Source organism: Stegostoma tigrinum, chromosome 26 (assembly GCF_030684315.1).
Source record: "Stegostoma tigrinum isolate sSteTig4 chromosome 26, sSteTig4.hap1, whole genome shotgun sequence".
Taxonomy (NCBI): Eukaryota; Metazoa; Chordata; class Chondrichthyes; order Orectolobiformes; family Stegostomatidae; genus Stegostoma; species Stegostoma tigrinum.
The window spans coordinates 50,983,178-51,004,345 of NC_081379.1; the positions used below are offsets into that span (position 1 = coordinate 50,983,178).

The 21,168-nt window shown below is 43.2% G+C and overlaps 1 protein-coding gene across 1 annotated transcript in view; it reads left to right on the top strand.

The window, feature by feature from the left end:
• Positions 1-21,168, top strand: part of ess2 (ess-2 splicing factor homolog) — a 42,736-nt gene that overhangs the window by 2,735 nt on the left and 18,833 nt on the right. The window contains exons 2-8 of the mRNA XM_048556039.1: positions 13,627-13,795; positions 13,987-14,085; positions 14,223-14,392; positions 15,049-15,166; positions 16,723-16,853; positions 17,339-17,441; positions 20,179-20,288. Coding sequence (XP_048411996.1) covers positions 13,627-13,795; positions 13,987-14,085; positions 14,223-14,392; positions 15,049-15,166; positions 16,723-16,853; positions 17,339-17,441; positions 20,179-20,288 — 900 coding nt within the window. The remainder of the gene's footprint in view (positions 1-13,626; positions 13,796-13,986; positions 14,086-14,222; positions 14,393-15,048; positions 15,167-16,722; positions 16,854-17,338; positions 17,442-20,178; positions 20,289-21,168) is intronic.

The window sequence follows — 21,168 nt, forward strand, 5'->3', positions numbered from 1 at the left end:
GACAAACTTGGATTGTTTTGACTAGAGGATCAGAGGCTGAGGGGTGACACCTGACAGAAGTATGTAAAATTATGAGAGGCGTAGATGGGGTCCACAGTCAGAGTCTCTTTCCAATGGTGGAAATGCCAAATAGTAGGGGCTGGGTAGCATGCATAGGTTTAAAGTGAGAGGAAGAAAGTTTTTTTGCAACAGAGGGTGGTAGGTGCCTGGAATGTGATGCCGGGCATATGGTAGAAGCAGATATGATAACAACATTTGAGAGTCACTTTGACAGAAAAGGCAGAGACAGAAGAATATGAATCATGTGCAGCCAGATCAGATTAGTTTAGAATGGCTTTATGGTTGGCACAGACATGTGGTGCGCTATGTTCTAAATGATGGATCAGGCTGGATGGGCATACTGGCTGTAGATTGATGAGTCCCCTGGACTTGATGGGTTGCATCTTAGGGTATTAAAGGAAATAGCTACAGAGATATTGGATGTAGCAGTGGTCATCTTTCTAGAAGCCTTTGATTTTGGAAAAGTCCCAGAGGACTGAAAAACTGAGAATATAACATCCTTATTTAAAACAAAAGTTGGTTAGCTCAGTTGGCTGGATGGATTATTTGCAATGCAGAATGTTGCCAACAGCATGGTGATCATCAGGCTAAACTACCATCAGTTCTTCTGGCCTGATTGAACTATGGGAGTCTAAAAGGGTATGGAAACAACAAAAAATAGGTAACTGTAGGCCAGACATAACAAGATGTAGAGCTGAATGAACACAGCAGGCGAAGCAGCATCAGAGGAGCAGGAAGGCTGATGTTTCGGGCCTAGACGCTTCTTCAGAAAACTGGTCTTGGCCTGCTGTGTTCATCCAGCTCTACACCTTGTTATCTCAGATTCTCCAGCATCTGCAGTTTCTGGTGTAACTGTAGGCCAGCTAGCTCAATATTTAACATTGGAAAAATGTTCGCCAATTATAAAGGATGTAATTGCAGAGCATTTAAACATACATAATATAATCAAACAGTGAAAAAATGGCTTCACAAAGGGGAAAATCTTGCCGAACAAGTTTATCAGAATTCTTCAAAAAGGTAACAAGGAGGACAGGTAGAGGGGAACCAGTAGATGAAATATATTTGGATTTTCTAAAGGCATTTGATAAAATGTGTTAGAGTTATGTGTTAGGATCGCTACAAGATTGGCTGATTAATAGAAGACTGAGAGTTGGGGTAATGGAGGCAGTTTCAGGGTGACTGTAACCTGTAGAACGTCATAAGGTGAGTGATAGGGCCACTGTTACTTTCAATATATATTTATAACATGGATGAGGAAAGTGAATGTACTGTAGTCAAATTTCTGGATGATGAACAAATCGGTGGTTAAGCAAATGGTGACAATGACACAGAGGATCTCTAGAGAAATGTGGAGAGTTTAAGTGAGTAGGCAGAAACTTGGCAGATGGAATATAATTTAAGAAATGTGAAATTATGTACTTTGGTGGGACGAATGGGGGAGCTGAATGTCATTTAAATGGAGAAAAACTGCAGAAAGTTGCAGCACAGGATTTGAGAGTCCTTGTGCATAACTCACAAACAACTGGTATGCGGTTTTAGCAGGTAATAGAGAAGGCAGATTGAAAAGTGACCTTTACTTCAAAAGAGTATAGAAATAGGGAAGTTTTACTGTAACTATCCAAAGCATTAGATAGATCACACCTAGAATACTGTGAAGAGTTTTGATTCTCTTACCTAAGCACTGATATATATAGGCATTGGAGGCAGTCCAGAGAAGAGCCAATAGGAATATTCCCAGTAGTGAGGACTTTTTTGATGGTGAGAGCTTAACTAGTTTGGATCTATATCAGAGATAATGGGAACTGCAGATGCTGGAGAATCCAAGATAACAAAGTGTGGAGCTGGATGAACACAGCAGGCCAAGCAGCATCTCAGGAGCACAAAAGCTGATGTTTCGGGCCTAGACCCTTCATCAGAGAGAGGGATGGGGAGAGGGAACTGGAATAAATAGGGAGAGAGGGGGAGGCGGACCAAAGATGGAGAGAAAAGAAGATAGGTGGAGATGAGAGTATAGGTGTGGAGGTAGGGAGGGGATAGGTCAGTCCAGGGAAGACGGACCGGTCAAGGAGGTTAGTAGGTAGGAAATGGAAGTGCAGCTTGAGGTGGGAGGAAGGGATAGGTGAGAGGAAGAACAGGTTAGGGAGGTGGGGACGAGCTGGGCTGGTTTTGGGATGCAGTGGGGGACGGGGAGATTTTGAAGCTTGTGAAGTCCACATTGATACCATTGGGCTGCAGGGTTCCCAAGCAGAATATGAGTTGCTGTTCCTGCAACCTTTGGGTGGCATCATTGTGGCACTGCAGGAGGCCCATGATGGACATGTCGTCTAAGGAACGGACCTATTGTCATCTTGGACCTATATCCATTGGAGTTTAGAAGAATGGGAAAAAATTATTGATAAGATTCTTCGGTGGCTTGACAGGATAGACACTGCGTAAATGATGTGTAGATGATGTTTCGCCTTGTAGGAGATTTTAGGACCAGAGGGCGCTATCTCAGAGTAAGGGGTTGCCTTCATTTGGCCAGGGACATTTCTAGTACTTAAGAATGCATGGAAGGAGGCTCATTGTATTATGCAGCCGTGGAAGAGACTGAAATTTACATTTCAAATACATCATCGCTTTCTTCACTTTGCATCCTGGTTGTCACAGTGTGCGCAGTTAACTTCTTTTGACTCACCATTTGCATAGCTGGTGAATGGTGTGAAGTTGTTTAGAACTTGGTTAGAATAGAGATGAGGAATTTTTTTTGGGAGTGTAATGAATCTATGAATTTTTTTTAACCACGGAGGGCTTCCGAGGCTGGTTCAAAAAGCATATTTAAGGGTGAGAGAGACAGATTTTTAAAAATACAGATATAAAGGGTTATGGGGAAAAGGTTAGAAAGTAGAGTTAAAATTAAGAGATGAGCCATGATCTTATTGAATAACAGATGAGCAAAGTGGCCTACTTCTGCATCTATATCTTATGGTTTATACCCAAGTGTCTCTGAACACACTTTTCAAGATTTTTACACAGTATTCTGCCTTTCTGTTCTTGACCACATTAAAACAGCATATACATAGATGCAAGATAATAAAATGTGAGGCTGGATGAACACAGCAGGCCGAGCAGCATCTCAGGAGCACAAAAGCTGACGTTTCGGGCCTAGACCCTTCATCAGAGAGGGGGATGGGGAGAGGGAACTGGAATAAATAGGGAGAGAGGGGGAGGCGGACCGAAGATGGAGAGTAAAGAAGATAGGTGGAGAGGCGAAGACGGCGGAAAAACTGCTCTATGTCCAATCGTGACTGGTATTCGTTGATGTGTGGTTGTAGGGGGACAAAGGTGAGCCCCTTACTAAGGACTGACCGTTCGTCCTCAGTCAGTGGGAGGTCTGGGGGGATGGTGAAGATGCGGCAGGGCTCAGTGTGGCTGTCTCCTCTGGGGTTGCTGGCTGTGGAGGTACATAGATGCATATACATAGCCTGTCTGCATCTCTTTGGAGACTTTGTGTGTCCTCCTCACAGTTTGGTTTCCAAAGCTCAACATACAAGGCCAGCAGTACAACTGACCCCAGTAGTCACCAACATCATCTGGAAAACTTCACTCACATTGTCAACTGATTCGAGAGAGGTCATCCCCATGAATAGAATGGAAGGAACTGATAAGGATCTGCTTATGCAATCAGACAGTATGAGAAGCTAGGCACTAAATTAGAAAGCATAACCTCATAAATTGTAATCTCTGGATTATTATCTGAGCCACATGCAAATTGAAACAGGGTACATACAATTAGATGAATACATCGATTGAATGAGGACTACATCTTGGTTTGTGGACCATTGGCACCAGTCTCAAGTAAAGTGCAGATTGTAACTTTGGGACAGGCTATGCATGAACCATGCTGGAATTAATGTTCTGATGAACTACAGAAGAGAGAGGATTTTAAACTAAATAGTGGGGGAAAGGGATTAAACATGGAAAGATGTGGTATGTCAAAGAATAGAGACAAGGTAAAACGGGACAATAGTAGTGTGTTATGAGCGTCAGAGAATGATAAAATGAGACAGAGAGAAAAGCGAACCTTAGAGTCAATGATTAAGACAAGATACACGTAGTTTTCATATATCGTGCTTCAGTAGGGTAGTGTACTGGAATCAAACCCTGCCATTCTCATAACAAACAAAAACAGACGTTGCTGAGAAACTCAATGGGTTTAACATTTGTGGAGAGAAAGTAAAGTTAATGTGTGAAGCTCTGTGACCCTGCTATTCCTGTAATCATCACAAATGTTAAAAGATTTTAAGATGTAAAAGTTCCCTGATTTGGCTGTGTTGAGGGAAAGCACAGCCCAGGTTTCTGTACTTAAAAATATAACTATTTATTACAAGGAATGAGACACTTTCTACAGGTAAACATTGGCATATAACTCCACTAATCAAAACTTGAATCCTGTTATAACCTCTCCCTTACACAGACAGAAAGACTAACAAAACATGGGTGGGTGTGAAATAACTGCACAGAGGCTGGTATCTTGTCTCTTTTTTAATTTGAAAAAAAATACACTTTATTCATAAGATGTACAAAAAAAACATTTATACACCTACCCAGCCATGCAAGCCACTCTGGGTTACCCAGGGGGTATGTACACCAACTAAAGGAAAAAAAAAACAAACAAAGAAGAAAAAAAACAAAGCAAAGAAAATACCCCAGCAGTCATCACCCCGCACAGTCCCAGTTGGCCCCCTGACCAGTTGGGGAAGGCACCAGCTGGGCCCAGTTACCAGATAGGGCCCTTTTTGAGGCTGGTATCTTGTCACTTTATTTACTTGTGCACAAGTCAGAGTCAATCCCCTGAACTGAGATTCTAAATCCCATTAATATCTGTGTGCCAGTGTCTCCTGATTGGCCCAGGTTAACAACTCCAATCAAGGACCTCATAGTCAATGAGGTCTACCTGGTTCTAATTTGACAGTGGGAAGCTACTTGGAAAGCAGTTTGGTGATTCCTGTTAACAGGTTTACTTATTGTTTCTTATGTTTCTTCTACTGATCAGGATTCTGCTTTTTAGTGGTCTTTCTCTGGTTGCATCCATTGGTTTGCAAGAGGCCCAGGAAGGAGGTCCCTGACTTATCAATCAAATGTCACAACTTACAGCAACTCCTAAAGAGAAGATAAATTGGTTTACTTCAGGCTTAAAGTGGGTTTTGCTGCAGAGAATGGGGAGAGCTGCTGAGCTGGTGGAGATTGGAAGGCGTCTCTGTATGTGGTTCACAGCCCCAAACTGTTCAGTCACAGCGAACTAGTCACAGTTGTTGCTCAAGTAGAGGGCCTTTGCCATCATTCCATGGACTTGTGATTAGTTATCAACCAGCTGCTTGTACCAACCAAAGCTCCATCTGTACACCACCCTTCGACTCCAGTTCATCTGCAACTGCACTTCAACCACTGCTGGAACAAGCAGCCATGTAAATGATGCTTGCAATTAGTGTCAGCAGTGTGGGAGAAGATATGGGTTATGGGGTAAATCAATGGGGAGACAGTGGCAGATATTTAGGGGGATATGTCAGAATTAGTATATTTTTACTAGAGAACAATTCTAGAGGGATGATTAATCACCTATATCTAACTAGAGGAGTTAGAGAAAACTTCAAATTAATGAAAAGCATATAACTACGCAAAAGATGAATGCCAGGTCAGATGATTGGTCAGAATATGAAGAGTATCAGAATATGATCTAACAGGTTATTCAGGAGGAAGAAATTAGGGTATCAGAGGAAGCTCATTACAAATATAAAGGTTTGTGGCCATCTAAAAGGAAAAGAATAAATGAAGTGATTCTTGATTCTCTCGAGTGAGAGAATTAGGGGTTAACAGATAATGAGAAAATACTGAATGAAATGAACAGATATTTTGTCTCTGTCTTCACTGTAGAGGATCTAAAATGTTAAACTGACTGCTGTAAATCAGAACGTGGAAGGGAATAAGCAACTTAGTAAAATTACACTCACCAGGAAAGCGGTACTCAGCAGACTAATTATGATGTGTGTTGCTAAGTCTCTGTGTTCAGATTGGCTGCACTCTATGGTCTTAAAAGAGATAGCTAATGTAGTAGTACATGTGTTGGTGTTAATTTTCCAAAATTCACTAGATTCTGGAAGGGCTCCATTAGATTGTAATGTAGCAAATATCATGGATCTATTCAAGAAGGAAGACCATGAAACTATTCTTAACATTTTCCCGATAACAGATGTTAAGTTACCTAGCCCACAAGTATGTTTTGGTGTCCCCTTATTGAATAAAGTTATATTGGTGGTTTTCAACTCCTTTAGTGCTCTTCCGTAATCTAAGCATTCTTGCAAGGTAACGACCTGAACGTGTGTTCTCTCTGTTGCTACTTCCTTTAATATTTTAGGATGCATCCTATCAGGCCCAGGAGACTTAAATTTACTTGTCGTACTTTTTCTCTAATGATAGTTATTGTATTTATTTACACTCCCCGTCCTCTCCTTGAGTATTTAATATTTTTGGAATGTTATTAGTATGATCTACTGTAGAGACTGGTGAAAAGTATTTATTCCGTTCGTTTGCTATTTTCTGATTCACCATTATTATTTCCTCAGCCTGATTCTCTAAGGATCCATGTTCTCTTTTCTCTTCTCTTCTTTTTATTTATTTTAAAAAAGTCTTTTGCTGTCCACCTGTAAACATTCACTACGGATGTGTTTGCTGTTGACATTGGTGTCCAATATCTTCCACTTGCTGCTGCAGCAGCAATATGCCACCTGTCCTGTCATCGCTATCGTATTGATTTAATTTATTAAAAACTGCACACAGTTAGGTCACCCAAGGCAGGAATCAAATCTGGGTCCCTAGCACTGTGAGGGAGCAGTGCTAACCAAAGGCTATTATTTGATTTTTGGAGCCTGCACTTTAGTTTTCAGTGACTACTTTCTTTGTTTGCATTAACTTCTTTATTTGGTAATGCCATCATATAGTAGCAACACCTTTTATATTTCTGTTGACGTGTAGTATTTGGAGTCACACAGAACCAGAATTACAAGAATTTATTATATCCTCCATAATTATTAATCCTCTTCTAAACTTATAGCTGTAAGAAAGAAAGTGTTCATTTACTCGACACCATAGTATTTAAATTGCACAAGACAACAGACGCAACTTAACAAATTTTTTTTTTCAAGATAGTTGACTCACTTCCACACTGTTCTAAAGACATCTGCAAACTGATGAGGCCACAGATGATGTGTTTCCATCAACCATGTACAAGGCTTAACCATTTTAACCAGGCACGGACAGTATTCATTACATCTGAGATCTTAGTCCAAAATTTGATTTAGCAGTTGACAGTGTTCATCACAGAAGGATCCATTACATTTGTCCAAGTAGTTCCTGAACATACACAGCCCCAAAAAAGAGATTCCATATTCAGTTTTTATTTATTCACTCGTGGGATGTGGGCATCACTGGCTGGTCCAGCATTTATTGCCCATCCTTAGTTCCCATTGAGAAGGTGGAGGTCAGCTGTCTTCTTGAACCACTGCAGCCCATGTGGGCAGCATCCCTCTTCTCCCACCTTGCGACCACCCTCTTTCCCTCCACCTCACTTGCACTCTCATTACCCCTGTCCCTGCATGCCCTCCCCCCCCAGCCTCCTTTTCCCCCCTCATGTCTTACAGCCACCTTTCCTCACTACTTTTCTCCTACAGCTGCCTTCTCCTGTCCTCCTCTGGCTGACACCCCCTGCCCCTGTCCTGGACTGCCAGACAGAACTTCCAGATGCAGCAAAAAGGCTTTGCAGGCTCGACATAAGGTCAACAAAAGGGCCAACCAGGCCAAAGGTGCGCCCCAGATTTCACGCCATTCCAGCTCTTTGTCCTGAACCTTGGCTATTCACCATCAGACCTTAGCCACTTCAGAAGGCTTCACTGGTGACACCTAATATTAGCACATACTCCCCGAATTGCTCACTGCTTTTCCAATCACAGGCTGTTTCTATCCTCTGTTTGCTGCTGATAGGCTCAGTAACATGCCAATCTGCGTGAGTACCAGCATTTGATTATCACATGAATTGGATGCAGGAACAGGCCATTCAGATCTTCTAACCTTTTCTGCCATTCAATAGGATTGTTGATAATTTGTTAATGTTATGAATTCTACATTCCCATCCACCCAGAAAACTTAGATTTCTTGTTAGACAATCTATCTTTGCTTTAAAAATATTCAATAACTGCCATCAGAGTTCAAAAGTTGCACAACCCTCAAAGTAAAATAAAGCACAATTTTTGTACTAAAAAGACTGACAATTACAAAACAGTGCTCCCTAGTTCACAACAAACTCCCAAGAGGAAATATCCTTTCTACATCTACCTCTTCAAGACCATTCAGGTTTTTATGTAATCATCAGTCTCTTCTAAGCTCTGGTATAAACAAGACCAGTCCGTATAACCTGTTCTCATAAAATAACCTGCTCATTCCAGTTACCAATCTAATCAATCTTGGAAACCTCCTTTGAATGATCTTCAGTGTATTCACGTTCTTCCTTCAATAAAACCACAGCTACATAATCTTTTGAGATGTGATCTCCATAAAAAAAACTAGATTGCTCTACACCTTGGAATTCCACAATCATTCTCCAATTGAGTAATAGTCTGCTTTTTCATTCTTCCTAGACAAGTGTGTACCTTTTGCCATATTACGCTCCATCTGCCAGAATTGTTCCCACTTACTCAACTTACCTATATCCATCGGCCATTTGTCTTCTACACACTGCTCTTTCCTACCTTTCTTGGTGTCATCTGCAAACTTAGTGACCATGTCTTGGCTCCTGTCTAAGTCACTGATATAAGTTAAAAGAAGCTGAGGACCCAGCAGATTCCTGCAGGACTCCACTTTCCTCATTAAACATGGATTTGCTATGCTTGAATCTGTGTACTTAGTTAAGAAGTTGGTCCCAGCTAAGATTTGGTTTAAATCATAGGTCTTGACAAATCATGCAGTACTTTGAAGTATGATGTGGAGGTGCTGGTGTTGGACTGGGTGGACAAGATCCAAGAAGTTTATTCCAAAACACAGGCTTTTGAAGTCTTACTCCTTCTCGTGTGTTGGTGAGACAGGTAGTATTGGACACAGGATTTATAAGTAAAAGATCAAAGTGTCACACCACTGATGAAGGTGGTCGAAACAAATCTAAGATGCTGTTAAACATTTAATCAGTCAGAACTATTTAATTGATGAATATGTATCTGTAAATCCACAAATTCCTTTGAAGTCACTGTCCTGAGAGAACTAAAGGTTTTATCAGTGTAAAGAATAGGTGACATGTTAAATCAGACAATGAGTCCTTGTTTATAATTTGTATCTGTTTTGTTTTTGTTTCTAAAGTAGGAATTTATAAAATGCCACATTGTCTGAATGTCCATAAATTGTGTGCTTTTTGAACAAAATAGAATGTATCTGCAAATACAAATTGACTCCATACATTCAGGTGTGTGTGTGTGTGTGAGGGAGACAGGAAGAGTGAATAAGTGTGTATGGGAGAGAGAGAGAGAACGTGTCTATGTGTTGGGGGGGGAGGTGGAGAAAGAAAGTGTGTGTGTGCGTGTGCGTGTATGTGTGTGAGGGAGAGAGAGTGTGAGTGAGAGAGACAGGAAGAGTGATTAAGTGTGTGTGTGAGAGTGAGTGAGAGATGGAGAGTAATTAAGTGTGTGTGTGTGTGTGTGTGTGTGTGTGTGTGTGTGTGTGTGTGTGTGTGTGTGTGAGAGAGAGAGAGACAGAGACAGAGACAGAGACAGAGAGTGTGATTATGTGAATGTGATTGAGAGAGACAAGGAGAGTGATTAAGAGTGTGTGTGCGTGTGAGAGAGAGAGAGAGAGACAGGGAGAGTGATTGTGTGTGTGATTGAGAGAGACAAGGAGAGTGATTTTTTGTGTGTGTGAGAGAGACAGTGTGAGTGAGACGGGGAGAGTGATTTTGTGTGCGTGTGTGTGAGAGAGAGAGAGACAGGAAGAGTGATTAAATGTGTGTGTCTGTCTGTCTGTCTGTGTGTGGGGAGAGACAAAGTGTGTGTGTGAGAGAGAGAGAGACACAGAGAGAGAGTGAGTGAGACAGGGAGAGTGACTAAGTGTGTGTGAATGAGAGAGACAGGGAGAGTGACTAAGTGTGTGTGTGTGTGTGTCTGTTTGTGTGTGGGGTGGGGGGGGGGGGGTGCTGGGTGCTGGGGAGAGAGAGAAAGTTCCAATACAATGCAACAGTTTGTAAAACATTAATTTCTGCTCCTCGAATTTGAGGACATCAGCTTCAACACTGAAAATACTTCAAAGAAGGAGCAGCTCTTATAGCCATAATTTTTTCCCATCCTTCATCTAAAAATGGCTATCTGTACCTTCCTGCAAGACCACTTGTCTACACTTTGGCCCTCTGTGGCCCTCTCTGCAGTACAGCCGAGCCACTTGTGGTGCCCCTGACCTGGCTGCTGTTTTCCCATAGAGGCTCTCCCCCAACATTATCAAAAATAGTAGATCTGTTTTGGTGGGGAATGATCATAGTGGACTCCTAAGCCACCTGTCTGCTCTTTTGTGCTCCTAAGATGCTGCTTGGCCTACTGCGTTCATCCAGCTCCACACTTTGTTATCTCGGATTCTCCAGCATCTGCAGTTCCCATTACTTCTGTCTGCTCTTCCTGGCGATCACAGTAAGAGAAGGAACAAAAGCCGTTCACCAGAATGACGTAGAACTCAAAATTTAATACCCTTCAGCAAAGGTTGAAAGTGCTCTTAAAGGATCTTGATAATTGTTTAATCTACGAGTTTGAGAATGTCAAAGTTATTTCTGTTGGACTGCTTTCTGGTTCTAGTTCACCTAATTGCTTTACACATTAAAGCATGTGCAACCATAGTTGTAACAATCCCAAATTAGGTCTTTAATGAGATCTTTTAGGTATGTGTTCAATTTGAGTTGTACATCCAATAGTTACTAAGAAAACTGATGGAGCCAGCAATTTTCCAGATCCTGATTGCCTGCATCCTAGTAGATATATTGATGGAAATTTTTCAAAAGTTATTGGAATTTGGAAAGGTTTTATCAGAGTTCAAATTTAGACAAAGAAGAGTTGTTAGATTTCCAGAAGTCTTTTGATAAGTACCGTAGGCTGCTAAATAAGGTAAGAGCCCATGGTATTATGAGCAAGATACAGCCATGGATAAAGGATGGGCTGACTGGCAGAAGGCAGAAAGTGAGGATAAAGGGGTCTTTTTCAGAATGGCAGGCAGTGACTAACAGAGTCCTGTGGGGGCCAGTGTGATTAAACATTGACAGCATGGATGAAGGAACTGAGGGCATTGTTGCAAACTTTGCAGATGAAACAAAGGTTGGTGGAGGGACAGGTAGTGTAGAGGAAGTGTGGAGGCTACAGAAGGACTTGGATGGGCTAGGAGAGTCCAATGGAATATGATGTGGGGCGGCACGATGGCTCAGTGGTTAGCACTGCAGCCTCACAGTGCCAGGGACCCGGGTTCAGTTCCAGCCTCTGGCACTTCCTGTGTGGAGTTTGCGTATTCTCCCCGTGTCTGCGTGGGCTTCCTCCGGGTGGTCCGGTTTCCTCCCACAATACAAAGATGTGCAGGCTAGGTGGATCAGACATGCTAAATTGCCCGTAGTGTCCAGGGATGGGTGGGTTAGAGACGGATGGGTCTGGGTGGTATGCTTCAAGGGTGGTGCGGACTTGTTGGGCCAATGGGCCTGTTTCCACGCTGTAGGGAATCTAATCTAATCTAATCTAAAAAAGTGTGACATTATGCACTTTGGCAGGAATTGAAGCGTAAACTATTTTCTAAACGGGGAAAGGCCTTGGAAAAATGAAGCACAAATGGCCTTCGGAGTCTCAGTTTAGAATTGTATTAGGTTAACATGTAGGTTCAGTTGGCAGTTAGGAAGGCAAATGCAATGTTAGCATTCATTTCAAGCGGGCCAGAATACAAGAGCAGAAATGTACTTTTGAGGCTGTATAAGGCCTTCATGAGACTGCATTTGGAAGATAGTGAGCAGTTCTGACCCCTGGATTGAAGGAAAGATGTACTGATGTTGATGGGGGTCCGGAGGAGATTTGTAAGAATGATCCCAGGGATAAAGGGCATGTAAAATCAGAGCGGTTGAAGACTCTGATCTGTACTCGATGGAGTTGAGAGGATGAAGAGGGGCTCTTGTTAAAACTTACAGAATACTGAGAGGCCTGGGTAGAATGGAAATGGAAAAGATGCTTCCACTAGTAGAAGAGACTAGGACTCAAGGGCATAGCCTCAGAGTGAAGGGATAACTCTTTAGAACTGAGATGAAGATGAATTTCTTAAGCTAGAAGGTGATGAATCTGTGCAACTCCTTGAGGTTTTTGATTGGCAAGGCAATCAAGGGTTACAGGGAAAAGGCAGGCAAATGGTGGTGAGAAACTTGTTGGCTGTGATCAGATGGTGGAGTAGACTCATTGGGCTGAATGGCCTAATTGTGCTTCTTCATAGAACATAGAACAGCACAGCACAGTACAGGCCTTTCGGACCATGATATTGTGCCGAACTTTTACCTGAATTATCTAACAGTTTTAAGGGCAGAGCTGGACTACAATAGTGGGAGAAAGAACTACCGTGAGGTATGGGGCAAAGAGGGCTGTAATGGGTGGACAGATGTTGGGGAATGACGAGCACTTGCAGAGGAGAGACAAAGATCACCAAAGTGGTAGCAGGAAAATAGATTTTAAACTGTTCAACAAAGGACTGATAGCTAACTGGAAACCAGGAAAACTGACTTAATAAATTCTGTGCAAATCCATGTGGAGTCCCAACCTTAAAGCTGTTTGAGTCAGGAACTATGATAGAAGGGAATTTATATTTGATGCTATTTTTGATGAATACCATGTCAATTGGATTGCTTAGTGTTGAATAGTTTTATTCCATAAAGATTTGCGTTGTTGTTTTATCACGTCTCCAAGTGGCACACAATGAATTACTTAAAGTGCAGTGTCTGTGTTCGAGACAAATATGCAACTCTGACCTCGCTAGTCCATGGAATCAGTGTTTGGGGTGATGGCGTTTTGTTTATAGAAGCTCATGTTAACTACTTCTAATATACATTGTTTCTAACTTAATTCTGTTGTCCCCTGCCAATTTAAAATCTGTGATGTCTGAGGAATAGAAGCTTTCCTTGTGTGTTGTGGCTTTAACTTCCATGGAGTGCTGCTGATTGAATAACTTAATGAATTCTGTTTTTGTGCCAGTCTATGTATCTTGTACATCAACACTAATGAGGTGTTGTCATCTTGTCACCACATCTCCTAATAAAGGCTTTACTGAAGATTATAAAGAAATTGCTGTATACCAAAAAGTAGACTCTGAAAATCAATCACAACTCTGAAAAAATCTCAGAAGAAGCCCTTGGCAAATAAAATTATTCCAATCTCTGTTGACTGATCCTTGTGAATTAGCATCATGCTCTCCAACCTCTGTATTCACTCCACAATCCTTGAATATTATCTTTTGCCTGTGTTCTATATCCATTGAATTTGGCACTTTATCCAACAGAATTTGGAGGAAATTATCCAACGAGACTTTTTCCCTGATGTGGAAAAGTTACGTGCTCAGAGAGAGTACTTGGAGGCTGAAGAGAGCGGCGACATGGAAAAGATGCGTGAAATAACCATAAAATATGGTTCATCACTACGCAAACCAAACTCAGGGACTCCTGCAGCTTGTAAGTGAAGCTACTGTCAATTTGCGGCTCAGTAGTAACAAATATTTCTCCAATTTTCTTTTCAAAGATGCTGTGGTTTCACTTTTATCACGCAGGAAAGGCAAATGGCTCTGACACTGCATAGCGGTGGGAGCATAGTGCGCATCTCTCTGGACATCAAACTGTACAGTTTCTGTTCTGGTTTCTTGCAGATGTCACGCCTGCTACTTTTGAAACTCCAGAGGTTGTTGCAGGATCTCCATCATCGCGAAACAAAACCTGTCAAGATGGAATGAAAACAGCTGATGAAGGTGATTCTCCTCATGTGGCATGCATGTCTCCTTAAAAATTAGAAACTATTTTCTCCCATTGAGTAGTAATAAAGGATGTAAGCTCAGTGCTTCCGTCCACCTTAATGAGTGACAGGAATTGCTCTGTTTCTTTCCAGGAGAAAAGGACAGGAAGACTGAAGAGAAGGAGCTTCCGACCCTGGATACCTTCCTGGGCAGAAGCACCAGTGAGGACAATGCATCCTTCAATCAAATCATCGAGGTGGCTGAAGAGAAGAACAAGATCAAAAATGCATGGCTGTATGAGGCCGAGGAAGAATCAAAGCAGGTATGACTGCTTGCCCTGTCTTCAGTGTGTGCCCAATTCTCACTCCCCAGCTTATGGATCCGTCAACATAGGCAACAGGATCTCTGGGACATCAGTGGGTGGTTATGGGAGTTGCAGTCCAGTGGGTGTAGCCTCTTCATGAACAGAAACCATGGTGTCCCACACTGTGCCTTACAGACTTGTCTGGGGAATGTAAGTTCACTTTGCCTTGAATTTCCCCCCACAGTAAGGCAAATTGCTTTAGTTGTGCAGAGCCTCTTCAAGGTTTCAAACAGGCCTAAAATAAACAGAGACCACCTCATGTGATATACCAGTGATGTATGTACACAGAAACTATCATTGATGATGAAGCTGAGGGCAGCTCAGGTGTGGGGAGATGCCATCTTTTTGCTTGGTTTTACTGAAGTCCACATACACCACGTCAGCTGCCCTACCCTCATCCACCTGCTGGGTCACTGTCTCAAAAAAACTCAGTGAGGTTTGTGAGACACAACCTGCCCTTGACAAATCCATGTGACTATCTCCAATCAAATTGTTGCTTGCTAAACAGATATTTAAATATAAATGGACATCTTAAGCTCCGCAGTGCAGAGTAGGATTGGATACAGGTCTCTCATCTATCACTCAATTGCTTGTGCCATGGTTTCTTGTTACAGCGCCATGAAGAAATGCTGGCACTACCATCATCCAAGTTCCATGCAATCACAGCCGGAAAAGCAGGCGTGGAGACCTGGCAGTATAAAGCCAAGAATGTTCTGATGTATTACCCAGAAGGTAAGGTGCAGACTGATGTCCCAGTTACTAATTCTGCCTAGCCTGGATGTTGCTATCCTGTAAACCAGAATGGCAATGAAGTCATAGGACAGTCCCAGACTGGAGGGGTAGTCACACTGAGTATTGATGTCTGATTGGGTGAACATTTTGTCGTATGCTGGTAACTCACTAGTTACTGGAAAAGAGACAGTGCCATTGTCACTGCCGGTACTTCTGGAGGGGCAAATAATACTGATTTAGGTGAGGAAAAGTGTCCTGAGTTGTCAGGGACTTGACAGAATGTAGGATTGACTGAATTTTACTGAGACACATGGAGGGAGAAAGGTGTAAGTCAAAGTAAAAAAGCGAGACTCATTCTCATTGACCAGAATGCTTCAGTTTGACAGTATTGCTGTTTCCAAGTAAAGTGGTAGTATTTGTACAAAATTAAAGTGAGAAAGGACTGGTTTGGGTGCCTTAGTGACCATTTTCCATCAGCCCTGCCTTACTGCACCTCAGTTGGTTTGCAAATTATATATTTTTTGGATGTTGCTTTAGTTTCTTGTGGTTGTTGTGTGTGAATAAAACCTAAATGACACATTGGAATGAGAAGACTGGTGTTACTGAGGGGTGGAGTGATGAGGAATGAAGAAAACATTGATCATATTAGGGCCAGGCTTTGAATACAGTTCAGTGGGGAGGGGAGAGGGTGGTGGTTACCTGTTGTCCAATGGCCTTGATTAACTGCTTGTCATAAATGAGCCCAGGTAGACAGGAAATGGCACCTTGCACCTCAGCTGGAGAACAGTTCTTGGAACTGTAACAGTTGCACATGAACATATTTATAACTCCCTCCCAACAGGCTGATCGGTACATCTACATGTGGACTGCAGCAGCTCAATGTGATCATTTACTTTGCCTTCTAAAAGACAATTAGTGATGGATAATAAATGCTGATCTAGTCAGCAAAACCCACATCCTAAAAACGAATTTTAAAAAAAGGTATGATGTAACAAAATGGGTGTAAAGTATTTCCTTGGTTACCAGAGGCCACCATTATGTTTCCCAGCATTACTGCATCACTTGTTCTATAACTAGAGTGCTACCGTTTGAAGCTGAATGTAGCTTCCAATGTCTGCGATTGGATGCTTAAGGCTTGGCAGTCCCTGGGAAGCCAAACCCTGTGCTTTGGGGACCCTGGACAGTAAATTTCCAAACCTGCTTCGTTCATTCACTTGGTTTGAACAGTGAACTAATATGATTGGGTCTGCCAGATAACAAAGCTGCAAAGTGTCCTGGGCTGGACAATCTGACTGCGCCTCCATCTTATTCCTTCACAGAATGTGGGCTTCACTGGTTGGGCCAGCATTTATTGCCCACTCCTAATTACCCTGGAGAAGCTGATGGAGAATTGCTCATGGTCTGTTTTAGTTTGGATTCCCATGATGACACCGGACATTCCCTATCCCATCATGCAGCCATGGGACAGAGGACAAGGTCATTTCCCTCAGCTGCCCACTGACACAAGCTGCTTTCCATCTTGCATGCTGACTGTTGCTGTGCTCTTTGTCTTGCAGGAGTGAAGGACGATGAGCTCTTCAAGAAACCTCGTGAGGTGATTCACAAAAATACCCGTTTCCAAGGTGATCCATTCAGTCGAGGCCTTAGCAAGTCCCAGCTACAGCAGGCAGCAGCTCTCAATGCACAGGTATATAAATCAACCCTTCCTCAACCCTAGACACCTCCATAATGCAGCCTTTCCAGCAACTCACCACAATTAGTTCCTCTAGGAGGTCCCTGGGCCCAGTTCCCAACTCCCTCCCTTGTTTTACCCCCTCCTGCAATGGTCCTTACTGCCTGAGCTCTCCTCTTTGCTGTCTGAGTTCTGATTCTTCTGTGGAGCGTGAATCGCAAAGCTATGGGCTGGAGATTCATTTCTGTGGCAGGGTCAGGGACAGAAATCACAGCCCTTAGTGCTGTTCCAAGCCCAGGATTCCCGTCCAGGTTCCTGGACACAGCGAGCCCCCTGGGGCCCGATTATTGAAATTTGATGTAGCCACTACCCATGCACCAGGCCTTAGTCTGTATGTGTCATTTGGAGCAATGTCTTTTTGCTCCATGAGTTGCTTGAGCTAAGATATTCTTTACTGGCTGGGTGTTCACAGACTGACAGATGCTGCTTTTATTTTGAAGTTTAAACAGGGCAAAGTAGGGCCTGATGGGAAGGAGCTGATCCCACAGGATTCGCCTAAAGTCAATGGTTATGGCTTTGTACGGACTCCCTCACCAGTGCCAGGTAAGAATCAATAATTTGCAAACTTCACAGAAGAGGAATGGCAGATAGAATTTAATTTAGATAAGTGCGAGGTGCTGCATTTTTCGAAAGGCAAATCAGGGCAGTACTTGTACATTATATATTTAGGTCCTGGGGAATGTTGCTGATGAAGGAGACCTTGGAGTCCAAGTTCATAGTTCCTTGAAAGTGGAATTGCAGGTAGAAAGGACAGTGAAGAAGAAATTTGATATGCTTGCCTTTATTGATCAGTGCATTGAGAATAGGAGTTGGGAGGTCATGTTGCTGCTTTACAGGACATTGGTTAGGCCACCTTTGGAATACTGTGTTCACTTCTGGTCTCACTGCTATAGGAAGGATGTTATGAAATTGGAAAGGGTTCCGAAAAGAGTTGCAAGGATGTTGCCAGGGTCAGAGGGTTTGAGCTATAGGGAGAGGCTGAATAGGTTAGGGATGTTTTCCCTGGAGCATCCGAGGCATGAGAGGTAACCTTTATAGAAGTTTGTAAAATCATGAGAGGCGTGGATAGGGTAAATAGACAAAGTATTTTCCCTGGGGTGAGGGGGGAGTCCAAAATTGGAGGGCATAGGTTTAAGGTGAGAGGGGAAAGACTAAAAGGGACACAAGGGTCAAGTTTTTCATGCAGAGGGTGGTGCGTGCATGGAATGAGCTGCCAGAAGAAGCAGTACAATTACAACATTTAAAAGACATCTGGATGGGTATATGAATAGAAGGGGTTTAGAGAGATATGGGCCAATTGCTAGCAAGATTTATTTATGATATCTGGTCAGCATGAACGAGTTGGACCAAAAGGGTCTTTTTCTGCACTGTACGTCCTTATGATTCTATGACTCAGCAGTTTTCTCCAAAAAGTGCCTCTCATACTTGGCTGAGATGCTCCATAAGACTTCACTGGAAGTGCAGTTATTGTTACGTGGAGAAGGATGGCAACAAGATCCTGTATGCAACAAACAAATAACTGCTTGCATACTGTACTTTGCCTTGCGTTGTCTTGGACATGACTAAAATGTTAAAACACAATTCCTAGAAACTCCATGCTCTTTACGTAGTTGTCAAAGGAACATGTATGTCTATATCATCAGAAATTTTAGGTCTTCTGATCCCTCATAGTACTGCCACTCACCGGACCCGAAACGTTAAGTCTGATTTTTTTCTTTTCCTTCACAGATGCTGGCAGCCCTGCTGAGCTTTTCCAGCAACTTTGTTTTTGTTCCTGATTTACAGCATCTGCAGTTTTTTCGGTTTTTACTGACAAAGTAAGAAGTTGAGCTTGGAATCGGTGAGCCACCTTAATCTACAGTTACATGGGACTGCTATACACAACATCCTTCACCCTAATTCCTTGAAAGAAAGTGGGAGGACTCCTGCATTGATGTAGTTCACTGGGCACCCTCCATTTAGTGCACAATGTTGGGTCCAAGCACTGCCATCTTCAGGCAATGGAAGACATTGGCCATGAACTGGATAGCCATCCAGCTCTGCGCACCAACTCCAGCAACATCCAGTCCAGGCCTCTGCCAGCCAGCACATCTCTGACTCTGATCACCCCCACAGCCACGGCCCCACCTTCCACCAGCCACTCAAACTCATGATTAAGGAGGTGTTGATTCCTGAGCAGTGGTTCTCTGATAGCCACCTTTCCTGCTGATGGGAAGGCATGAGTCAATCATGTGCCAGGTATTGATCAGGTCTCGGTAAAATACAGGCAGTATCTCAAGGGAGACCATAAACAGAAGCAGCATGTTATAGTTGAGGAGCAAATTACTGCAGGTGCTGGAATCTGTACTGAAAACAAAAATTGCTAAAGATCACTGTGGCTTGGGAAGCATCCATGGAGAGAGAGCAAGCTAATGTTTTGAGCCTAGATGATTCTTCATCAGAGCTCTGATGAAGAGCAATCTAGACTTGAAACGTTACCTTGTTGTCTTGCCATGGATGCTGCCTGATCTTATGTTATAGTTGACATCCTGCACCCGGCAGAAGAAATGCACTGCCAGGGAGAAGGCCCAATGTAAATGTGTCGCTCCAGGATCCAAAGGTGGACGGTCCAAGGTGTACCAGCAACTGGCCACCCTCCTTAATGGGGAGACTCCAAACTTCTGCAGTGATCCAGTGCACCTTCTTGTCCCAGGAAAAGTTGACTAATTACTTCTGAAATTTTATAACAAAGCCAAGGAGAGAGGTCAAAGGTACCAGCTGGCTTATGCACAGTACCCAACCCCTGTAAGATGGAGACGGAAAGAACTGTGGATGCTGTAAATCAGAACAACAGAAATTGCTGGAAAAGCTGAGCAGGTTTGGTGGAGGGAAATCAGTTAGTTATTTTTTTCAGGTTGACTGACCCTTCGTCAGAACTTTACTTGGAACTGTAAGACAGCATTTGCAGCAGCTCTGTCTAGTTGCCTAGGTGAGCTGAGACTGTTGTGGATCCTCTGGCCTGGGAAATTCTGCCACATGCCATAGTGAACTTCGAACCCTCGAAGTTGTAGACCTACCCTCCAGCCTCTGTGATTAATCCGGGGACATTACCTTTATGTCACTTACTTTGTCGGAATGTAATTATTTTAATCAATCTGTTCAGACATGACGTCCAAGGCAGGTGTGATTTGAACCCGGGCCTTCTGGCCCAGAGATAGGCAGACCACCTTTGCACCACAAAAGCTAATTTGTAACCAAGTATTAAAGCCCAGGTTAATGACTGCAGCCTGTGTACCTGTAGGTGTGAATGACTCCCCGATGATGACGTGGGGTGAGATTGAAGGCACTCCATTCCGTTTGGAGAGTTCAGAAAGTCCTAATGTGGACAGGACGCCAGGACCAGCATTTAAGGTAAATGAGAACAGGATTGGCTGGGCAGGGGGGGTTGGGGCATGCAGTCAGGATAGAGAATCTTTCACCCCAATTGCCCTATTGGCCTGCTCTAGGACATGGCTTCACTGTCTGACACCTCTGACACTGACCCTTCACAGTCTGACCCTCACCCCCCTCGCAGTCTGACAGCTCCCCCACCCCCCGCAATATGACAGCTCCCCCACCCCGTCACAGTCCGACTGCACCCCATACGCCCTCGCTCTCTGACAGCACTTCCCCTCACAGTCCAACAACATCCCCCGCCACAGTACGACAGTCTCCCCTCGCACTTGCGTTCCAACAGCACCCCCTGGCCCTAGCAGTCTGACAGCACACCCCTTGCTGTCCACTCCCTCTGAGAGCAATGCCACTCTCAGTCTGACTGGTCAGTGTCATACTAAAAGCAAAACAATACTGAAAGCATGTAGGTATCAGAATGGACAATTATCAACCTAATGCGTTTCATCTTGTTTTCCTCTGATGTTGCTCATGTTTTTGAATGTTTCCAGCAATCTGGTTTTATTTCTAATTGCTCACATTTTGCTTTATATTGCTCCTGTATGAGACAATATGAATATATTGAGATTGGTGTTTCACTGTGTTTGTAATGGAGATTAACGGCCCAGTTTCCCTTCAGCTTATGTCTCTAGTTAGGCCCCATTTAGAATACTGTGTCCAATTTTGGGCCCCACACCTCAGGAAGGACATACTAGCCCTGGAGCGTGTCCAGCGGCGATCCACACGGATGATCCCTGGAATGGTAGGTTTAACGTATGATGAACGGCTGAGGCTCCTGGGATTGTATTCATTAGAGTTTAGAAGGTTGAAGGGAGATCTAATAGAAACTTACAAGATAATT